At 41.7% G+C, this 23,172-nt stretch overlaps 1 protein-coding gene across 2 annotated transcripts in view; it reads right to left on the bottom strand.

Annotated features, from left to right (window-relative positions):
• The window catches only part of ANKRD27 (ankyrin repeat domain 27), a 494,829-nt gene that overhangs the window by 205,137 nt on the left and 266,520 nt on the right, over positions 1 to 23,172 (bottom strand). For both annotated transcript variants that reach the window (XM_069217700.1, XM_069217699.1), the window contains 4 exons: positions 22,771 to 22,903; positions 13,443 to 13,535; positions 3,063 to 3,190; positions 2,209 to 2,291 (listed from right to left, as the gene is read on the bottom strand). In XM_069217700.1, coding sequence (XP_069073801.1) covers positions 2,209 to 2,291; positions 3,063 to 3,190; positions 13,443 to 13,535; positions 22,771 to 22,903 — 437 coding nt within the window. The remainder of the gene's footprint in view (positions 1 to 2,208; positions 2,292 to 3,062; positions 3,191 to 13,442; positions 13,536 to 22,770; positions 22,904 to 23,172) is intronic.

Genomic DNA, 23,172 nt, shown 5'->3' on the forward strand with positions numbered 1-23,172 from the left:
AACTGCCGAACATGTACAGTTCATTTACAGGGCTGTGCATTGTGTTGTGTGTTACTAAACAATACATCTTACAGCCTTTCCTTTCACATTCTGTACCACAGTAAGAATATCACTTAATTAAGTTTACTTTTCTTTCTCAGACTGCAAGATGAGAGGGTGAGTAGAGTTTGTAAGTCCCTGTGTTAAAAAAACTTAAGCAGCAATTTTTGAGAAAACATAGTTTGACATTTGACCTCTGTCTCTGAAACACAGTAAATGTGACCAATTAAACATAGAATTTAGAGGCATTTTTATTTATTTATTGCTTGTACTTTTGTGACCCTCTGAAAATCAACTTGCGACTAACCAGTGGGTTACGACTCAGTATGGTAATCACCGCATTAGTATGAATTTTACATCACCTATAATAAGCAGTGAAATACACATTCCTCATGTTTTCCCTCAATCTATATATACCTGTGAAAATAATATATTTTGACTTCTTTAAAATGACAGTTTCAGTGCACCGTTAAACATATTCTGTACATGCATGATGCAGTATTTAACAGAATCTAATTATGATACATATTTTTCCCTCCTTTTTTATTGGGTAACATTATTATGAATTACAATGTAATTATACTGTGGGTCTGGAATTTGTTTCTGAAACAGACTTGATTTTGTCTAAGACAAATCCACATTTTTCATCAAGCACACAGGCTACACTGTTCAGTACCAGAATAGCTGCCTTCTTCGCAAAGCAGATTTGAAAGAATTCAGACTAATATGAAGCTCAAATGGTACAATCTCTTACTTCTTGAGTAAGTAGAACTTCAAATTACTTCAAGCTCTTTGCCTAAAAGGGCACATAGGTTATTAACCAGTTTGACTTCTTTGAACAGGGTAGATACATGTACTGTTTAAAATTTGCAGGTAAATTAAAAAAGACATAAGAAAATTAATGAAAGTAACAGTGTTTTTCTCGCCATTTAGTATTGATTACTCTTGCTAAGCAGAGGATGACATTATTACATTTTAGGGAGGAGTCACTATACAGTCATATAATGGAAGATTCACATGTCTAAAACTATGGTTTTAAACAACTAAATCAATTAAATATAAGACCATCCCTCAAGGGAGTCTTCAACAAGGCTGAAAAAGAACTCATAATACAGTGAATGGAAAATGTTTTTTTTTTTTTTTTATTATTTTTATTAAGGCAGAGGTCATTTCAAATTGTTTACCATAAAGAGAATTAATGTTTATCTTAGGCCGGCAATTTTGCAATCTATAGAAAAACTCAAGACAGGAACATTGCAGAGTTGCAGTTGGTCATCTGTACAGACACAAATTGTACTTCCAGTAATAACACACTTGATCACACCAATGAAGTTGCCATTGAAGAGAACTGTTTACAAAAGATGTCAGCCTATTTACATTTGTAAGTATTCTTGCATGATCATACGGAACTTGTAGTCCACAAAAAAAACACTAATTAGTGGTTAGTGACAGGACATGTAACAATTGCAGGAAAAATAAATATTAAACTTATAAATCAGTTAAGTGTAGAAAGTGAAATAAATGACCTGAAGAATAAAAAAAAAAAAATGGTGTATAGTTAAAAGATATATTTTGGGAATGCAAGTTCCAACGCGAATTCCAGGGACTTAAGATTTGGCCTAATCTATATTATTTTGCTTGTAATAGAAAAAGCTATGATACCTTATAATGTATGTATACGTACACTTAGTGGTGAATCCGTAGTAACGTTAAGGCATATTATTCTTTTATGTCCGAACTTTCTAGAAGAACATAATGGTTCATTTGAGTTTTTTTTTTTTAAATACTATACTGTTAACACTCAATGTTCTGGCACTTTTAACAGTGCCAAAAGATAATGAGCTTTGGTATGCTGTTTTGATTATTTTCAAAGGAGCACCAGGAAATACTTCCAAGTAAGGAATGTAGCTGCAGTTAAAAGATGGAACAATGTACACTGTGTTTGTTATTACATTGTAATATATTTTATTATTGTAAACGAGATCATAACAAATGTATATTGGACTATCTATTAATAAAATGTAAATGAGCAGTTGTTATTTAGTACTGGGGGACTTAACTATATTAGTAAAACATATATCACAATCTAATCAGATAAAACATGTTTGCCACAAGCAATATACAAAGCTTTCTCCTCCACATCCGTAGCATGCAAGAAGAAAGTCTTACCACAGATAGCAGCAATGTGAAGTGGCGTGTATCCCCTATCATCTCTGGAAAATGGTGTGACAATAGAAGGATCATTCAACTTCCTAAAAAGAAGGCAGTACATCACGGATTAGTAAGTATGGTCCACAACTCTTCAGTAAAGTACTGGTAATCAAGTGACTCTGGATCATAAAATGAATAACTAACACAGTTTACTGTAACCCATAACCTACCCTCCATCCTGCCACTGCTAATGTAGATGGATGCATTAGTTACTTATGAGTGGTCCGTCTTGACTGCCCAGAGAAATTATTTGCTTATTACAATCCTTATTTCATAAGAGCAAGTCACCTGAGTTACCTTTAAAAAACATAAATGTTATCCCTCCTTATAACCAAGCTAGAAGTATATCTCATTGCCAACTAAGAACTTCTTTTATTAATGTTCTCAAGCAGCACATACATGTATACATCTCACACAGAGATGGTGGGGACCCAATCACATAACCTAATGTGGAAGAGGAGGAGTTAGAACACTGAAGAAAACCAGTATGCAATCTATCCTCCACTCTGTCTCTTTTACACCCTGTCCACTACAGTCACTGATTCATGATGCAATACGAATGCCAAGAGTTAGACTGGCATTAGCTAAAACATCCAATGTGCCACAGTATGTAACATCACAAATACAAAAAACAATGTCAGGCATCACTTAAAAGGTAGGGCAAAATCTCCAAATGCAAGTTATTATTGCAAGTTTGAATTGGTGAATAGCTCAAGATTTATCCTATGAAAAACCTCAATCAGCACACCTTTCACTTGTTAAGGAACTCTGTGAGTTAGCAAACACCTTAGGTTTTGAACACTGTACCTTACCCTGAAACCAGCTTTTCACAACTGTCACAGAAGCAAAGAGGATGGCACATTTTCTGTACAGTATCTTCATCACTTTCTGCTTGACTTAACAGCCTCTCCACTTCTTCCTGGTTACCAGATGCAATGAGCTGCACAATAAATAAACACCAATTAAATATTATACTGTCCATTGTTTTCTTAATTTTAATATATGCCTAGAAAATGGTTTATTAGTTGGAGTGGATTGGTGTCCGCCTCAAGTAATAAAGTAAAAGTAACTATCCTGTGGGGTCCAGTCAAATGCATCAATAAATTAAGTCTAAGCTCAACCAATGGTGGCTATATCACAGAGCAGACATGTTTCACTTAACAGAAATGTGTAAAGCATTCAGAAGTACCTAAACCAGTGGTTCCCAAACTTTTTCGAACAGTGGCTCCCTTGACCAATTGACAGTTGGCTACGGCTCTCCATTACATTACTTTTTTTTGACCGGTTGGCAGGAAGGGGACGGGGGAGGTTGTTGCAAGCCCAGTATCTGCGGTACTTCCATTTTAATTCCTGAAAATAATTAGAATGAAGGTATTGAGAATAGTGCATGCAATGCAAGGCTATGTCTACTCTCTCTTTTCACGATATTTGTGCGCCCTCTGGCCATGCAATGACTGCATCTGTTTGCTGTTTGTGCAAGCTCAGCCTGGAGTTGGACACACCCAGCTAAAAACCAGCCAGTGGCACCATGGTGCCACGGCGCACAGTTTGGGAACTCCTGCACAGGCCTTTATGTAACTCAATGGACCAATGGAGCCTATGTTCGTTTGTAGCTGAATCACTCTGTGAGTGCTACATCACCTATTGACTGGCAGAGGGTGAGTCATAGTTTTAGTCAGTAACATTGCACCACTTACGATTTGGCCGTTTTTGGCCAGAGCATGATGACTTGGCCCCTCCTGATGAAAGCCAAAGAGGCTTCAGCTACTCTACAAATAATTTTCCCATAATTCATCTCCTTTGAGGTCCTACCCAACTGACTGAATCCAACTTGTTTTACTTAGCCTGTTTCTATAAAGAGAGGCAGCAGATCCCTTATGCGGATAAGCCACATGTTGTGTGATTGATTTTTAAATGCATTTGTGCACCTAATCCAACCTAAATTTGCAGGCAAATACATTTTCAAGGGCAAAATCATAGTCATGATTTGCAGACGCAGAATTGTACAGTGATACACAAGATATATGAACATGGAAATTCTAAATTCTACAGTATGGTAAAATGTCTGCATTCACAAACTTAGAGTTAGGCGTGTGGTGCTTGAGAGGTCCTACTTGAAAATGCAGCTGAGCATCACAAAGCCTATCAGTGTGTGAATGTTATTGTGTGATCATGGACCATTTCACCTCACTGTGCCTCATTTTCTTTAACTGCAGAATTTGAGGCGTCTAAAAGTGACTGTTCAGAGGGTCTGATGTACAAAAATACCTTTATTTATGATTTAATATACTACTGTCACTGCAAATATAGTACTATAACTCACCATTAATAAAGTGACTCCTCAAAATGTAATTGTCTCTTTGCTTGCATAATGCAGCTGCAGTCAGACATCCTTTCTTAATACCCCCAGGTTTATTTTTATAAAGTAGGAATTTCAATAGTTTTTTCTTGAGGCTGAGCACCAATGTAATTTCATATGCTAAACAATTATGATGTGTTTCTGTAGCTTATGTAGTTTTGTGAAATGTGTAGTTGCCATAACGTAAATAATACTGGTTGACAGAAACCGCATTAACCAGAAAGACACTTTACAGGACAGAACAACTGCTGCCAAGTGGTGTTACAAATCCGCTAGTGAGGAGAAGCAAAATAAACTTTCTCTCCATGGAACATTTTGCATAGTCCATCTTCAGTGAAAAAAAAACCTGCCAATTCAAACTGCAGCATTCTCTCAGAAAAGTATAACTCATTTTTTAAATGCAAAGAATTCGTTTTTCTGTACTGCTGGCAACTACCGGAGATTGGAGCAAGTTAAGACACACACCCAGCACAAGAGTATGAATTAGGTATCAAGTATTTAGTCCCCTTTTCCTATTCTGGAAGGAGAGAAATTATTTTTTCACAACATTGGCTAATTGAACTTCCCATCAAGGTCTGAGAGAGAGAGAGCTGAAATATGAAACAGTACAGAATGAAATGTTTCAAGTGAATATTTCACTTCTCCTGGAAAGACCCGCTGTGTCAAAGACTTGCAAAGGGCAGAGTGAGTCAAGTAAATGCTTTTTTCTGTCTGTACTGTTCATGCAGAAGGCCAAAGCTGTCCTTGCGTCTCCACCTGCACAACATGGGTGCTGAGAGCAACGTCATGGAGGTATTAGGTTTCTGCTCAGCAACTGTGACCATGGAATCTTTGGCTGGTTTCGGCAGTGCACTGGGGTGCTAGGACGCACAGTTTGGGAACCAATGATCTACAAAGTTAAAAAGTTAAAAACTCAACATAAACAAATTCCACTCAAGTTTATAAACAAAATACAACATTTTAGTAAGCTAGATGACACCAAAGCAACAACAATCCAGTAAGGGAAACCCGAGATATGAATTTTTAAAGATTTAGATGAAAATAGCTTAAAAAACACCAAAGGTAGCCAATGGTAGCAATTTGAGGCAGCCCACATTGAAGAGTGAGTCAGACGCACAAAGTATATTGGCCACACTACGGCCTGGAAGAAGAAAAGTTCCCAAAAGTTTCTAAGTCTTTCTTTGTTGTTTTTCTGAAAACTAAGGAGTCTTCTTCACAAGGGACAAACCTGAAATTGAATCTGATTCCACGGAACAGTTGGTCGGATACTTTCCGCTTTTACTCTTTTGGAACTGGGTTGTTGGTTCAAAAATGTGCAAAACGGACCCAGTACTGTTGCACACTGGCTACAATTTTGCTGCTTTGGTACCGACTACCTACATGGAATCTCCTCTTGAGGCTTGTGGATTAAGTTCTTGCTTCCTATATAATGAACTTAATTCTGCATGTTTTTGGAGGACTATCTCTTGATGGTGCATACACAATGACTGGTACTTCACAGTATACTTACGTGACTTGTTACATATATTAGTGGCTTATAGAGTGACAGAAGGTCTTTTTCTGTACTTGTCCAGTTACTTATTCCAACTTACAGAAGAAACTTATTGATAGCCTTTAAGAAGTCAATCTGACAAAACATGTGTCAGGGGTATCAGGTATCAAGAAGTGATCTATAAATAAACTCTCAATATTTAATATATATCCAAATGATATAGTGTACTCTATGTACCTGGATTGTATAGCAAATAACATTGGTTATGTACACGCTATGTAGACTACATCTTGCTGTATTTCAGTATACTTGATGCCTATCTATTTTCTTATGGATACTGTATATTATATAATTGTAAAATAATACATTTCACAATCATGTAATGACCTGTGTATTATGTTTGCACAGTATTAACTGTGTGCTCCAGACAAGTCAGGCTTACTTTTTGCAGTAAATCCCCTTCACAATCTGGAGCAAACACTGTGAAAAAGTTCACAAACTTCTTTTGGTGGCCAAAACAACCATAGGGTTACACTTCCAAGTCCCCCTGGACATCAGACGGAGCACTTAGAGACTCTCTGGGTGTCAGGTAGAGGGCAACAGCAAAGTCCAGTCAAGGTGCAGTTGCCACTGGCCAGATGGGATTCTTTACAGGTATATCCTTATCAGTTTTTTGTTCCTACAGCCATCCAGGGAATCAGCCTTATGATTCTTGGAAGTCTTCCTGCCTTTCGATCTCAAGTAGAAAGGGTCCAACCTCCTCTGGTCCTTGTCAAAGATGCTAAGTGCAGCAGGTTCAGTTTGCCTGGTAATCATTCACAAGTTCTGCAGTTATCTGATGAAGGTGTCTTGGGGTGTTGCATTTATGCCTGGCACTAATTAATGATTGGAGAGGACTCATTGGTGCTCTGAACCAAATGAGGAAAATGTTCATAGAGGCAACCTTAACCACTTTTTCTGTAGTTCCTGTTTGCCTTACGCATGTAAGCCCAAAATACCATGTGCCATAACATTTTCAACATGGGAAAAATCTCAGCCACATTAAAGTTGGATTCTGGGGTCTGCTGGTGTGTATGAGAGTGTCACAGGAAAATCCCCAGTGTCCTCCTACATTTAACACTTAAAGTCCAGCCTGACAACCAGAAGACAGATGTCTGGTAGGAGAAAAGTAGAGTCCTTCAGCAACCACATAGGGGTTGCTTAAGAATTGTCTTAACATCCTGATCTGTCCCTTTCAAGTGCGTCTCAATTGTTACATGTGTCTCAACAGACCTGCACGCTTTGACAGTGTGGTATCACTAAGATGCCCTCAGCCCCCACTCTAAATATTCTGTGGAGTTCAGGAGACAGACATATTTTCCCATTCAGTTTACCATACTGTTTGCTCCTTTGAGGTACTTTGCGCCTCTCTTACACCTACTCCCAGGCTTGAGCCAGGCTGGGGGCTAGAAGAGGCCTATGCTAATTATTCTTCTGACAGTTCAGGCAAGGAAAGGGTAACTTTTTAAAAGTTTCTTTTCTTTAATAATAATTAGAATTTGTGACTTTTACTATTGAATTGGATTTTAATAACTCTTAAAATACTGGTTTAATTATTTAGTTTTGGAACATGTCCGCTTCTGGAGATACACTTATAGTATTTTAATCTGCACTCTGGTTGTTTACATAGGACAGATAAACCTACCACAGTGCAATAGGTTTTAGGGCTTTGTCAATGTAGGGACATGGTAACATAAATTTTCTACATGTGCCACTTTCAAATACCATGCACCTTACCTTGTGGGATACAAGGTTTACATAAGCGTTTTTTTAAAAGGGACGTTTTCACCTGTTAAAAAGGGTTATTTTAATAGGTCGCACTGCAGGTTTTACATTGCAGTAATCATACTGCAATGCTAGGCCTGAAGCCATGTTTTCCCTTTGTCATACTAGTGGATCTCACATTGAGCGTTGCAGTCCACAGACATTTAACTTTTCATGTTGTCTGTATTTCTACACAATATGCTATGGTTTATAGAGTGGTTAACATAAGTCAATCAAAGATTAGCCCATTTCTATATATTTTAGGGGCCAGAGCGCATACACTGGACAGGAGTGACCCAATGTGCAGAGTCTAAAAGCAAACAATAAAATTCTGCAAAAATCTTGGGTGATCCCGCATAAAGTGCTTTTCCTCACATACATCTTTTGATCTGTCAAAAAAATAACAAAGGGAAATTACAGAGATAAAGGAATACATAGTTATGGATTCTATTAGCAAGCAACCATTCCTAGTGCACCTTGGGGAAAAGCTCACTTCTGGAAAAAGAGAAAGTTAATTACTTTTGTTAACCATATTTTTCAGGGTTACCCAGTATGCCCACAGATTCCTCGTCACGCAGACTCATGTAATTAGAATCAAATGTGTTGGATCTTCCCACACTTTTTGCTGGACCTTTGATAGAAGCAGAATAATTGAAATTGTTGACAGCAGGCACTGAGGGCAACAGAACTCAACGGCATCCCCTAGGGAATGATTCAGATGGAAGTGTATGGCATAACACCAAGGACACCTCCTGTATCAGTCTATGGGCAACTGATCTATGATGGGCACCTCGAATTGAAAAATATCATCTCTTCTCTGTCACTTCAGAGTATAGGTCTAGCTCATAGTCTCCTCGTAATAGGTGACCACGAGCATCCGCTGCCAGGCTGAGGGAGCCTGTAAGTCGAGCTGCTGCAAGGCGAGATGCGCGCAGTTCCAGCACGTTTTTTTGAGAAGACGTTGCTCAGATGCAAACCAAAATCACACATTCTCATGTCACCATTATAAGCCCCACAACCTAGTGAGGAGGCATATATGACTATGGTAGCCTGGGCCTGAGGCAGGCTGAAGGGATGACCTACAAAATGCTGGAGAGGGTCAGTCACCAGTAGAGATCTGGGTGAACTGACGAAGATCTGCATCTAAGTCAAGATTCTTCTATGATGTTGCAACCATTCTCTTTTCTATGTTCTCAGGCACAACTGAAGGCATTTTATTAGACAACTGGCATAAGCTACCAACAGGATGTACAAGCCGATAAGACCAAGCAGACATATGGTGAGCAGAATCGGGATCAGGGCCTGAATCAAATATATCCCCTAAATATTCATTAACCTCGGAGGTTGAGGAAAAGTCTTTATGTGGGCCATTTTAAGCACCATATCTATGAAGTTTGCTGGAGCGAGGTAAGACTTTTGGAATTTGATAGTAAAGCCCAAGTCAGGGAGAAGAGTCACTGAAGTGCTAAAGATGTTGTCAGGAACTGCAACTTCTCTCCCGTTCATTAGAGCAAAGCTGTCACCACTGTCAGCACTTATGTAAATATGTATGGCGGGAGAATAGAACCATTAACTGATTGGATCCCCCATGAACCTCAGTTAATGTTGGATCGAGGAGGATTGGCAGACAGAAGTAGGCATCCTGGAATTCCAAGGAAGCCAGTAAATGTCACATATTGAGGGCCAGCAGGTCTTGGCTCAGAGGCAAGATTTTGGCCATGCCTTTCTGCATGACAAGTAAGCCTTGAAAAAAAAAACTGGAAAATGTTATCAGACTCACAGATCTAGGGACTTGAGTAATCTACTTGTCCTAATTTAATGAGCTTGAACCATAAACATAAACTTGTCTCAAATTGTGCGATCCTGGGCAAATATTTTAATTTACTGAGTTGAGTCACCTTTTACCTTTATTATCACATACAAGGGTACCTTCAAATATGTGAGTTCAGCATCTCTGCTGTACTCATTTTTGGATTTATTAGACTAAACTTTTGCTCTATGTATAATAAAAATCTAGCAAATGCATGCATGAGCCATGACTGGCCTCTTTGGTAACCAATAGCACTGTCATCCAGACAGGGGCAGAAAAGTTTAACAGTTCATAGTTAAAAGCTCTCACTTTTAATAATTATATTACTAAAACATAATGTTTTAACACAGTCATTTACCAGCAGACATTTGACATTGAAAGGGGCACAAACCTTCCCACTGACATGCAGGTTTACTGATAAATCTATATAGCGTACAAATGATGTGTGGAAATCCGGTTTCAGCAAATATGTATAATTTGCAAATAACCAATTAAAGTATTTCAAGCTTTGTTTTGATCCTCAGAATTGCAAATACGTGCTTTCCTGACTAACGAAATATACATACAAATATTTGTACAGTTCATTTACCAGCTATTTAAATGTTGAGTGCCCAGAATGATTTTCATTATTTTCAACGACCAGAGGTTCTCATTAGTGATGTAGTTTTAAAAAAATATAGATGTTTCTAATTGCAACAATGGCTGTATACAGGTATTGCGTTTCCAAGTAAATTCAAGAAAAAACAGAGCCAATTATCAAAAAAGCCTTCACCCAGCATAATCATTATTACTTTTATAATGTATCTCAAGCAAGTACGCTGTGTCCTGTGTGAAAAAGGGAACAAATACGTTTGAATAATCCAAACTACATGCACACGTATACAAAGAAAAACAGACAAAGGTATTCCATAGACAGCAAACAACCAAATGTATTCGTTGAATTTAAGGATTCTTCTAAAGCCACACCTTTTCTTGAATGAGGCTTAGAAAATTGGTTTGTTTGAGTATTTTAAACGCTGATGACGTTTCGATGTAGATCTGAGAAGTACCTTTTCCTCAGGCCACAGTATGAGGATTTAAACCCTGACCTCTTACGAGGAGACATTTGACCTAGTAGTTGTGAAAATGCAGAGGAATCTCGTCAGTGAAACACAAGCTAGCTCCGAATAATGTCAATGAGGCATTGAACAAACAAAGAGTGACGCCAGCATGGTGACTGGGATCCACAATACTCCAGTGACATGCCATGGGTGGAGTCATGGCTGAAGCTGCATGATGCCAACTGGCAGCACTGAAGAACTATTGCTGGGGGAACGATTTTCAGACATTTCTGGTACATGGAGAAACAGTCATGAGGTAAGGAAACATTAAGAAGATGTACGCACATGTGAGAACAAAATATACAAGACACTAAATGTAAATTGCTGAATATCACTTCTCTCTAGCAATAACACAAAATCTTTTAAATATATGTTCTTTCAAGTCTACTTCCAGTCAAAAGGGGCCATTACTTTAGAAAATGGGTCCAGAAGTTGTTTGTGTGGAAGATAATCCATCTAAACCTGCCTATAGCAGCCGTCGGTTGTTTTCCGTTACCAGTCACTTTAGAAAACTTTTGTGATGAAAGTGCTTGGGCTCACAACTGGAGTAATTGCAGCAATATTGTAGTGCCAGGAGTGCCACCATATCATTATAGTCAGCTCAGCATTTTTATTTTCAGTAAAACCAAAAGGACTCAATTGTTATTTTCCTATGCTGAACAAAAATAAATTCCATAAAGTGCTGGTGGCTTCCCTATGGGTTAGGGGGACCTTTCCGAATTCCAAGTTCACAATCATCACAGTTAACATTTTGGACAAAAAATGAAAAATACGTTAGAGGGCTTGCAATAAACCTTTGAATGCATTGTTGCCAGCAGCTCTTTGGTAGTTAGGTGTCAGGCAAAGTTTTCTTATGGCAGAGATAGATTAAAGAAAGTAATTTATGAAGAGGTGCGAGGGCTGCCACTCAAATTGAAAAAACACAAACATGGAAAAAATATTTTTCTCCAAGAAGGGCTTTCACGTGTTAGTTAGGTAAATGTTGTTCTTGCTGAAAAGTTAAATGAAACAGGATACACAAAAAGGCCTAGTCAGGGAAGATATAGTAGGGTGTGGTTTCACAGAATTGTATATATTAATTTCCCCAACCACTAGTGAGGATGCCTTGCAACTGCAAAACTAAAATATGATGCAACTCTTAGGTGAGGAAGGAACACCAACCTCGACGATTCACAGAACAGGACAGGCTAACAAGGGAAAGTTTTGATTACTTCATCCTCTCACAGATGAGTTAAGTACTCCAACGTTAGGCACTTAGCATGAGCTCTTTCACAATGAGATGTTGTGACTGTTTCTAGCAAATTTAAAGACGTTACTAGGTTATCGGCAGGTCTAATGAAGGATACTGTTTCTAGTAGATCTATGGATGTTTACTGAGCTATCACCAGACCCAATGATGGGTATGCTGCAACAAGGAAGTAAAATACTCCACTAAGGGGCGAATATGAAAAAAAAAAAAAATTAATTCATTATTCCCCAAGTCCCATGACAATGTCTCCTCCAAACCTTTTGGAAATATGAGGCTACCCTGCTGTTTATCTGTGAACAAAGAAAATGTAGGAGGGGGAACTACCTCTATCTAACCTGTAATGTTAAAGTTTTAAGTGGAATGGATTGGGTTTATAGAAAGTCATGTGTCCTATTTGCAAGGCTAAAGTTCCCTCTTGTCCTGCAGGTAAGAATAAGCACAAGTTCCTCCAAAACACCTACCCTTTCTCTCACTAATATGCTGGAAATCCTTAACCACCAATAAATACCAGTAACTATATGTTATCAAACAAAACAAACTGTGATTGGAAATGTCTGCATACAGTGCATCCACCTACTTGTTTCAGCACACCACATTCTCTGCATTCAGGGCATCTGTAATGTCAATTAAAAGAAATCCAAAATATATTCCTCAGAGAGGCCATCAAACTAGCTGTAAGATCAACATACCTGTAGTTGGCTAATATAGTATTCTGTCACAAATAAAAAAAAAAAAAATGGATAGAACCTTCAGCTCTTGCAGTCTAAGCAAGTACTCATTACCCAAACATTTGTAGATGCAACGTCTTTGCTTTAGTTAAATCCTGTTTCCAAAACACCTAAAGTCTATTGTTCACAAGGAGACAGCCCTTTGCCACGAGTAGACAATTCAGGATGTAGAGTTTGACCTGCACAACAGTCTCATTCACCAAACAAATTTAGTTTAACCTCCCACAGAGAACGTTCTAGCCTCAGCAGAACAGAACAAGCACGGAAGGAGGGCTATGGAGGTAAGAAGACTTGAATGACAGTTAACAGCCTACTACCTAATAAGAAGTGCGGGGCAAGCACAGCATTGGGAGAAAGGTGGCCAGACATTACACAGCAGCCAGGAGATGACTCCAAGAGCACTTGATACGTAATATTATCTTTCAACTCTCACTTTAAATCCTGCCTTATCTCATTAAATCTAGTGTATTGCTGATGGACTTCGTTGTGAACATAGCCACAAATATTATCATGATTATCATTTATGCATTCAAAAGGATGAACCCATTACACTAATGTTTATGCAGTTCAAGGATGTAAAGCGGCTGTCAAGCTAAAAGTAAAAAATGATTAGAGGACAAAGAATTTAATTAAAACTGTTTAGGGTGTCACCTCAAACAAGCAATCAATTGGAGTTGCAGACATCTGGGACAGCAGGTTCATTCTCTGCCTCAAAAACTGCTTATCAGTAATTTCACCAGATTCCTAGAAAATAAAACAGATTGTAACAAAAATAAGATGTGTTGAAATATTAACTGTCTTCTATTTGTAAAATATACAAATGCGTGCAGTAAAACATATAAAACACGCTTTTTAAATAATCAAGAAGTAAATGGTATTTGGTCTAAAATATGAGCCACAACAACAGTATGTCAAAATGTTATACTTTAAAGGAACAAAATGCATTCATGGGGATTCTGGTTTCATTTTTTCTCTTCTCAAAAGCCAAAACTGGCTTTGAATTGCACGTATATGCAGACAGGACCAGAAAACATCAGAAAAGAAACTCATAACTTTTGAAGTTTCCAGAAAAACTTCACATGAGCATCCAATGGTGCACTCAATGGAATTCTGTTATTTTGAGGACCTTCCGAAATCAAGTCAAGTTCGTCTGACAAAAACAGGATGACAACCTATTTCTGGAGAAATGTTAAAGGTATAAAATATCTTTACAACAAATAAATGATTTTGTTAAAAATGTAAATCTTTATTTAGAAAACGGATGCAGTAGTTTTGTATGTCTAAAGGGAGCAGGTACTTCAAAAACAAATAACAAAAACAAAAAAGTGAAAGAGGGCTATGCCATAAAGGTAAGGAGCGAAAAAATGAGAGCCCTGAGGTTGGGGAGGCATAGATAGGATGGCACGAGGTAATAAAGAGATAAGGAATCAAAAAAGGAGTTGAAGTAGAACTGAGTGCAGCAACTGGTTTACAAGACTGGCAAGAAACCATTGGGGTAGGAGGTGAACGCGCCGCGTAAAATTCTTTTAAAAAAAAGAATAAAACTGAGAAAATAACTGTGATTTTATGGTGAGCAAAAATATACCTAACCTGAAAAAATACATATTTCTTCCTCAAGGCTTTTCACCAGGTTAGTTTTGTCAACCTCGCAAAAGTCATCCATGAAGAAAAAAGTTTCAGAAATGGTTGAATGAAAATAATCCGCCAAAATCATTTTATTCAGGTCACAATTTTGTAATTAAAAACACGTAACATCCACAAAGAGTGTGTAACCAGCCAATCACAACTAGCACCAACATGCTTGCCCCGAGTTGCTGGGCATTTTATGGCCCAGAGTAAGATGAGATTAACAACAGGACTTACTTTATAAGGCCAGGACTTAATTTAATATTTGCCTCTCTTGATTTTTAGGCCTGGCAATAGCTAAGAGTTTTGATTTTTACTAACGTTGTATAAATAATGTACAGGTTACTTACCTTCAATAACAATATATCTGGTAGAGACATATTATAGTTGCAGATTGCTTACCTTAGAATTTCCCGCAGGCCTCAGACTGGATCAGGAGATTTTTCTTCAAGCAGTACCCCTGCGCGCAGTCATTCGACACCACAGGCGTAGTTGTTGCCGCGATAACATCACAGTCGTATATAGGCACCACCCCGTGCACTGAATTCAGTTTCTTTTCAAAACTTTTCATGATAGTAGTGAAGAGCCATGAAGAACACAGAATGGTGTGCCAAAACTAGGGCCATTAAAGGGAAGTACCTGTCCCTAGAAATCAGTTCGCAGTGAGGGGAGGATGAGCAGGTCGGTAAAGAATATGCAACTAGAATATGTCTCTACTAGATATATTGTTACTGAAGGTAAGTAACTTGTACATCTGATAGAGATTCTAGTTGCAGATTGATAGAATAGATACCCGAGCAATACAATCCCCGGTAGTGGGCCACAAACCAAGTGCACACCAAAAAGTCCTGCAGGACCGAATGGCCAAAACAGCCGTTTCTGGGGACCTGACTGTCCTGGCAGTAATGCTTCACAAACATACGTTAAGAGCCCCACGTTGTGGCCTGGTAGATATCCAGGACTGGAACTCCACTTGCTAACGCTGTGGTAGCAGCTGGTGCTCTGGTTAAATGAGTGTGCAAGCCCTCAGGGGGTTGCATCTTGATGCAGAGGACTACCCATCGCGAAATGGTCCTCTTCTGCACCGCCCTCCATTTTTTTACACCCACAAAACCCACAAAGAGTTGATCGTCCACCCGGAAATCTTTGGTACGATCATGGTAGAACGCCAACGCTCCTTTTGGATCCAGACAGTGGAGTCTCACCTCCTCATGAAAGGGATGTGGGGGTGCGTAAAAAGTAGGCAAGGTGATAGATTGGCCCAAGTGAAAAGGAGATACCAGTTTGGGATGAACGAAAGCCCTGGTATGAAGCACCACTTTGTCAGGATGCACTGCTAGGAATGGTGGCTTCGAAGAAAGAGCCTGAAATTCCCTCACTCTGCGAGCAGAGGTGATGGCAATCAAAAAAGCGAGGACAGATATGAAGCAGCTCAAAAGGGGCACACATGAGGTATGTGAGGACCAGGTTCAAATCCCACTGGGGCATGATGAATGGGACAGGAGGAAACATACGAGTGAGGGCTTTAAGAAACCTCCCAAAAATGGGAGATTTGAAAAGAGATGGTTGGTCTGGTAGCCTTAAGAAGGCAGAGATGGCAGACAAATATTCCTTGAGGGTGCCCAGAGCAGAGCCCTGCTGGGAAAGAAAGATAATAAAGAGGAGAACCTCCCAGAGAGGTACAGAGAGGGGAATCAAAAGATTTGTTCATACACCATGCCGTTGATTTCTTCCAATGACAGGCGTCCACCGTTTTGGCGGAGGGCCGCCTGGCTGCCAAGATAACATTACAGACTTTGGGTGGAAGGTCAAAAGCCGTCAACTGTCGCTGCTCAATCTCCAAACAGAGACTGGCAAGTTCAGGTGGATAACCGTTCCCTGCTGCTGCGACAGATTTATCCTCCTGAAGGGGCAATCTGATAGAAGGATCGATGGCCATGCTCAATAGCTCGTGATACCAGATTCTTCGTGCCCAGTCCGGAGCCACCAAGATTACTTGGGCCCGATCTGGCCTGACCTTCTTCAGAACTCTGGGCAGAAGTGGTATTGGTGGGAAGGCGTACAGGAGGCCTGAGTTCCACTCTTGATGAAATGTTGTAAAGCAAGTGCTGCCATGGAAACTCCAACGCGCACAATAGCTGACACTGCGCGTTCGCTGCGGAGCAAAACAGATCTAACCAAGTCTGTCCCCACTGCTGAAAGAGACCTTGCACCACCTCCGGATGGAGATGTCATTTGTGATCGACTATGCATCGACAGCCGAGTTCGTCTGCTCGGATGTTCAGAGAGCCCGTCAGATGTTGAACCACCAGTGAAGTGCCCTGGTGTTCCAGTCATGTCCAGAGGCGAAGAGCCTCTTGGCAGAGGGCCCACGACCCCATTCAGCCCTGCTTGTTGCAATACCACATGGCGGTGGTGTTGTCGGTGAACACCTTCACCACTTTACCTTTGAGAGAGGGAAGGAATACTTGTAATGCAAGTCGGATCGCCAGGAGCTCCAAAAGGTTGATGTGGAGCCCGGACTCCCCCAGAGACCAGAGGCCTCTGATCTCCGCCACTCCCATGTGGCCACCCCATTCCAGAAGTGATGAATCTGTCTCTAATGTGAGATATGGTTGGGAAGGGAAAGGGATCTGCTTTGACCCAATCTGCATTTGACAACCACCACAGCAGAGCTTTCTCAGTTCCCACCGAGATCTGAACCATGTCGGAGAGATTCCCTTGATGCTGCGGCCACTGGAACTTCAGATCCCACTGCAGAGCCCGCATATGTCATCTGGCATGTTGGACCAGAAGGATGCAGGAGGCCATGAGGCCCAGCAGCCTCAGAGTCATTCTCACTAAAATCCATGATAGAGGCTGAAACATCGATATAGCCCGAATGTCCTGGAGTCGATTTTCGCGAGGATAAGCCCGAAACTGTACTGTGTCCAGAACAGCTCCGATGAAAGGGAGCGTCTGAGAGGGATTAAGGTGTGACTTCGGCATGGTTATAGTGAACCCCAGCAAATGCAGGAGGTTTGCCGTAGTCTGGAGGTGGGAGATGACTTTCAGGGGAATGTCCACCTTCGCCAGCCAATTGTCGAGGTAGGGGAAGACGGGAACCCCTAACCTGCGCAGATGAGCTGCAACCACTACCATCACTTTTGTGAGCACCCGAGTGGTGCTGGTATGGTTAAAGGGGAGCACGGTGAACTGAAAGTGCTTGTGACCTACCACGAATCATAGGTAACGTCTGCAGGACGGGAATGTGGAAATAGGCGTCCTGCATGTCCAACGCTACCATTCAGTCTCCAGGGGCCACGGCAGAAAGGACATGAGCTAGGGTTAGCATCTTGAACTTCTCCTTCTTGACGAAGGGCTTGAGGGACCGGAAGCCTAGGATAGGGCGAAGGTTCTTCTCCTTTTTGGGCACCAGAAAGTAGAGGGAATAGCAACCACGACCTACTTCTGGCACAGGGACCCCTCTTTATGGCTTCCTTGGCCAGGAGAGCCTTGACCTCCTTGCAGGAAGTGCCAAATGATCCTCCGATAGATGATCGAATGATGTGGCACGGCTGGAGGGGGAGGGAGTAACCCCTTTGGACGATCTGTAAAACCCACCTGTCGGTGGTAATGGATTACCAGTGGGGCAGGTGATGGCGAATCCTGCCGCCAACTGGTCCCGGATGTCCCAACGGACTAGAAAGTTTAAGAGGCAGAGGAGGGGGCAGGGTGGACTGGGCAGCCAACTGACTCCCTGATCCACAAGCTTGTTGGATCCCGCGTACGTGCAGGGGCTCTACAGCATGCGCGGGTCGGTGGCCCGGTGGAAATGAACACGCTTGAGTGATCCTTCTGTAGCCACGAAAGAAGAGAAAGGTGGACTGAGGGGGGCGAGGAGAGGCTGCGAGCTCAAGGGACCTTAAGGAGCTCGAGCTCTGAGTCCGCCTTCTCTCTGAAGAGATGAGTGCCATCGAAAGGCTTGTCCATCAAAGATTGCTGGACATCCCCCGAAAAGCCAGACGCTTTCAACCAGGCGTGGCGTCTCAATGCCACCTTTGATGCAACCAATCTCCCCAGTGAGTCGTATCGTATCCAGCCCACAATGTATCATGAACTTGGCTGCGTCTCTCCCACCTTTCACGGATTGGGAGAGAATGATCCGGGCCTCCTCCGGAACTCGAGGCAGCACGTGTGCGACCGTATCCCAGAGAGTATGGGAATAGCGTCCCAAAAGGCATGTGGTGTTCAAGGACTGCAGCGCTAGACTGGCAGAAGAAAACATCTTCTTCCCCAAACTGGCCAGTCTTTTTGATTCCCTGTTCGGGGGAGTGGTAGGGAATGAGCCAGAGGACGATGAAGCATGGATGACAAGGCTCTCAGGTGTAGGGTATTGGGTAAGGAATTTTGGGTCAGTCCGCGCAGGCCGATGGCGGCGGGCAACCATCCTATCCACAGGAACCCCTGTGCTGGGTTTGGACCAGGTTCCCAGTAGGATGTCCGTAAGTGCTTCATTGAAGGGGAGGAGGGGTTCAGAGTTGGAGGCCCCAGGCTGAAGCACTTCGGTCAGGAGGTTAGTCCTGACCTCCACAGAAGGAAGCTTGAGGTCCAAAACCTCAGCAGAACTTTTCACCACCATAGAATATGACGCTCCTCCCTCCGTAGCCACGGTACGGGGAGAACACGTCAGTGTCAGGGGAACTGTCCAACCCACTGGCATCACCCGAATCCTGTAGCCAGTCCATGTCAGGGATAAGTAGGCCTTCTGAAGAGCCCAGCAACCCCGCTACACTAGCTCTGTATCCATACCCATAGCAATAGGGGTCAGGATCAACCCTGGGCACAGCAGAGCCCATGAAAAACTGAATCAGCGTTGAGCGACGTAGGTCAGGGTAGTCAGGGGTAAGTATAAGGTCGACGTCGATTGTGAGCACAATCGGCGCCTGGACCGTCAACGCTGGAGAAGGTCGCGTTGGCACGACCAGTGTTTGTTCGGATCTGGAAGCAGATCCTAAGGTGCCCTCCGGAGTCAGGAGGGAAATCGTCAACTTGGAACCTGAGTGGGCCCTTACCGACTCCTGTGAGCTCGAAGGCGCAGAGGGTGGGTCGAGCTGCCCAAATATGAGTCACATGGCCTCATCGAATTCTTTAAGCTAGGCAGGGGTAGCACCGGCTCCCCGAAAGTTGGGGAGGCGCGAAGCGGACCCAGACTGAGGCTCAGTAGACAGAGGCCTAAAGCATCTACGCTCTTCCCACGTTGTGCAAGTGACGGGGCGAAGCCGAATAATGTTTTGCCTTCTTGGATGACTTTTTCTTACCCAAATGTCCAGATGACGTGGACGAAGACGACTGGTGATGACTCCGAGACCGTTCTCCTGACCTTCCTCTCAAACGGGAACGGCACGGAGTCGAGTGTCGGGCCGCCATGAGCTTTAGGGCCCGCTCCCTCAAAGCTTTCTGGTTCATGGCCCGACACTCGGAGCACGACTCCGTGTCGTGGTTGCACTCCAAACACTAGAGGCACACGAGGTGCAGATCTGTCACCGACATCATGCTGTGACAGGAGTCACAGGGCTTGAATCAGATTTTTGCAGGACATCCCTCGACGCAATCCAAAACTCTTCAAAAACTAATTTGTTATAGCTAGTCAAAAAATGAATGGGATAGCTGTTCTCTGGACCTGCGCGTAGGCTGGAGCGGAAAGAAAAGAACTGACATCAGCGAGTCGAGGTGGCGCATATATACGACTGCGACATCATCACGGCGACCACAGCGCCAACGAAGCCCGCATTCGACTGACACCACCTGATGGCGTGCAGGGGTACTGTTCAAAGAAAAATCTCTGTATCCAGTCTGACGTCTGGGGGAAATTCTAATGTAAGGAATCTGCAACTAGAAGTCTCTATTAGATATACAAAATTATAGGGGCTTTCAGCTAACCCGTTTCATCAATTGGTTTGTTGTTGTATCCACATTTACTTTCTACAACATACAGCAACAGGAAATAGGTCATTACACTTCAGCAATTGTAAAATTCAATGTAAGGGACATCATTCTCCTTTTCCACAAAGAGCACTTCCACACACAGCAGCTCTTTTCACTACCAAAGTCTGCTACCTCAAAGTGTGCTTTGTGAGGCAAAAAATATTTGTGCTTTCAGCCAATTTTTACTTTTTACAGTGGCAAGGGCCTGGCAGCTCCGCACAAATAAAGTTTTACCAAAGTATTGACAAATGAGCATTGACAAAACCAAAAGGCAGTTGGCCAAATCTACTGACTTTGCCAATGCTTGAAATAGTATGCAGCTGAGTGTGAAAGTTCAGTTCTGTAAAGGCCAGTTAAGATTGAGCCTACCAGTGCTGTTGTTAAGACTGCACCATGCAAAAATATATTTTTGCTACATCACTGAATGACAATGCAACTCTTTCAATGATGCCAAGGAACAACGTAAGCTCTATTAACATTTCCCAGGACCACTTAAACCTATAAGCGGGCAAGCCACTAACAGGTCTCCAATGTCTGATTTTAGAGAAGGTGATTAGTCAATCATGGTCCTTCAATTATGACGTCACGGTGTCTTACAGCTGCTGTTCACCCACTGAATGAACGGAACTGCTCTGCCCGACATTGCATTCTGTAGCCAGGCACTGTCATAGTACATGTTGCTGAAGAGTGGAAACCACAGCCTAGCTCACTGGTGCCTTTCAAGATCGGTGTCTGAAGCTTCAATGGCCGTGCTTTGCTGTCTTCTAACTGTACCTACTAGAATACTACTAGGCCATTGGGCTGACCTAGTGGTACCTCAGTCTTCATGCCTGTATGAGAGCTGACAGCTTGCTGCCAACCAGTGTAAGCAATGACCACATTTGGTAGGTTTGCACATAAACATGGACCACGTCTATGCAGGCAAAGCAAAAATGTGTGTTAAAAAGCTACCTTATGTGTTCGGTGGGGCTGTTGGGCGACTGCTGCCTGGCCATCCCTTTTACTGCTGCTGAAAGAATAGTGCTAGCCAAGATGAGACTGTCTGTTATGAAGACACCTGGCTGCTAGCTTAGCAGTTTAATGATTCTATGATGTTGACGATTCCCAGAATTCAGACTGGTCCTCCATCATTCAAAGTCATGATGCTATTCTCGAGTCACAACACAATGAACTCACAGCATGAATTGCCTTGATCTCCTGGTCTGAGGCCAGGTCACAGGAGTGAGAGTAATCAGTCCAGCCGTGTGTTTGGTACTAGAGGAAATGGAAAATACCTTTACCTAAACTGAAAAACAGCCCATTGGCTCAATCCAAAGTCTGTAACCCTGGCTCCATTCCACAGTTACTAACAGGCCATGAATACTGCTTCATATTAAAGGTCTACAACTGCCTCCTAAATCCTGCCAGATTTCCATGCAACTGGCTCAACCCTAGGCATATGGCATGAAAACTGAGTTGCTCTGCTAGAGTTCCACAGACATGTAATGGACTGGGTCATGGTTGTGCCACAGCGCTAACAAAATGGCATGTGACTGACTGCCTCAGACATGAAGGCCTGAAAAATCACAGCAATGCATACTTCATGCTCATCATTTGATGCAAGATTTCAAATGCAAATAGGACAACATTTAATTGCATACTCTCTATAAGTACAATTAAAATGAGACTCAGTCCACATACCTTTTCCCTGACCTAGTCACAGAAAAAAACCTAATTCGTTGACATTTGAAGTGAATGTCAATACTGAATCTTGGTGCCGGAGCAGTTCCGCTCTCTCACTTCTATAGCTCAGTGCCGAGTTTTTCATAGAAACCATCGCTACTCTTTTTCTTGAGCCCAAAATCTCCAGTGGAAAAAAAAGACTCTAAAATGGTGGTGATGTACTGGGGGTATTGTGGGTTTACAGTCGACGTCGTAGTGATTCATTATCATGCCATCTGTAGTCAACTCCGAAAGCTCACACTTTAACAACTTAGATTCATTTCTACACCCTAACAGTAGAGGGCACAACAATGCACAACATATAAATCTAAAATAAATTAACTCTGTGAAAATCAATACTTTTTAATAAACTGGACAAGGATATGTACAAAAATTGGTTATACAATAAAATCCCAACACTAAACATACTATGCAAGCTGCCAAACACACTACAGATGAAACACATGAATAATTCCGACTTCAGAATGGGAAATTAAAAGCTTGTTTGTCGACTGGCATGCAGGAAATTTTCAAACTGAAGAAAGAGGATCACTGGATTAAGTGCTCAGATATGTTCTAATTTGAACAAAATAGCAATTTAGTTTTTAAGCGCTTCTATTACACAACATTTTACCAGGAGCAGTGGGAGTATCAGAGAATCATTTAAAATAAAAAGGTTACTCACAGACGATTTTTCTGACAGGTTTCCTTGACGAATATATTCAACCGCAGCTTCAACAGAGGTCAAGCAGTAGCCCAACTCATCTTTCACAGTGGAACAGAACCGGAAATGTTTTATGTAGCTCAAATTTGCCATCCTTAAAAAAGCAAAAAACAATCTTTATGCTAAAAGGAATTAAGTATATAGCGTGTTTGAAATTCATTTGACAAATAAGGTGGCAACATCTAAATAATTACTAGACAAGTCACAAAAAAGCACACACTACCACATAGTTCCATTTTGATGGTGATTAAAAATCATTACAATGTAGGAAAGTGTTCTGTTAGCACTGAAGAACAAGTTGGTGGTCTCTATGTGGTCACAATGTAGAGTTTCCAATTCAAACAAAATGGAATGCATTTTTTA

The sequence above is a fragment of the Pleurodeles waltl genome, chromosome 12, assembly GCF_031143425.1.
Source record: "Pleurodeles waltl isolate 20211129_DDA chromosome 12, aPleWal1.hap1.20221129, whole genome shotgun sequence".
NCBI classification, from domain to species: Eukaryota; Metazoa; Chordata; class Amphibia; order Caudata; family Salamandridae; genus Pleurodeles; species Pleurodeles waltl.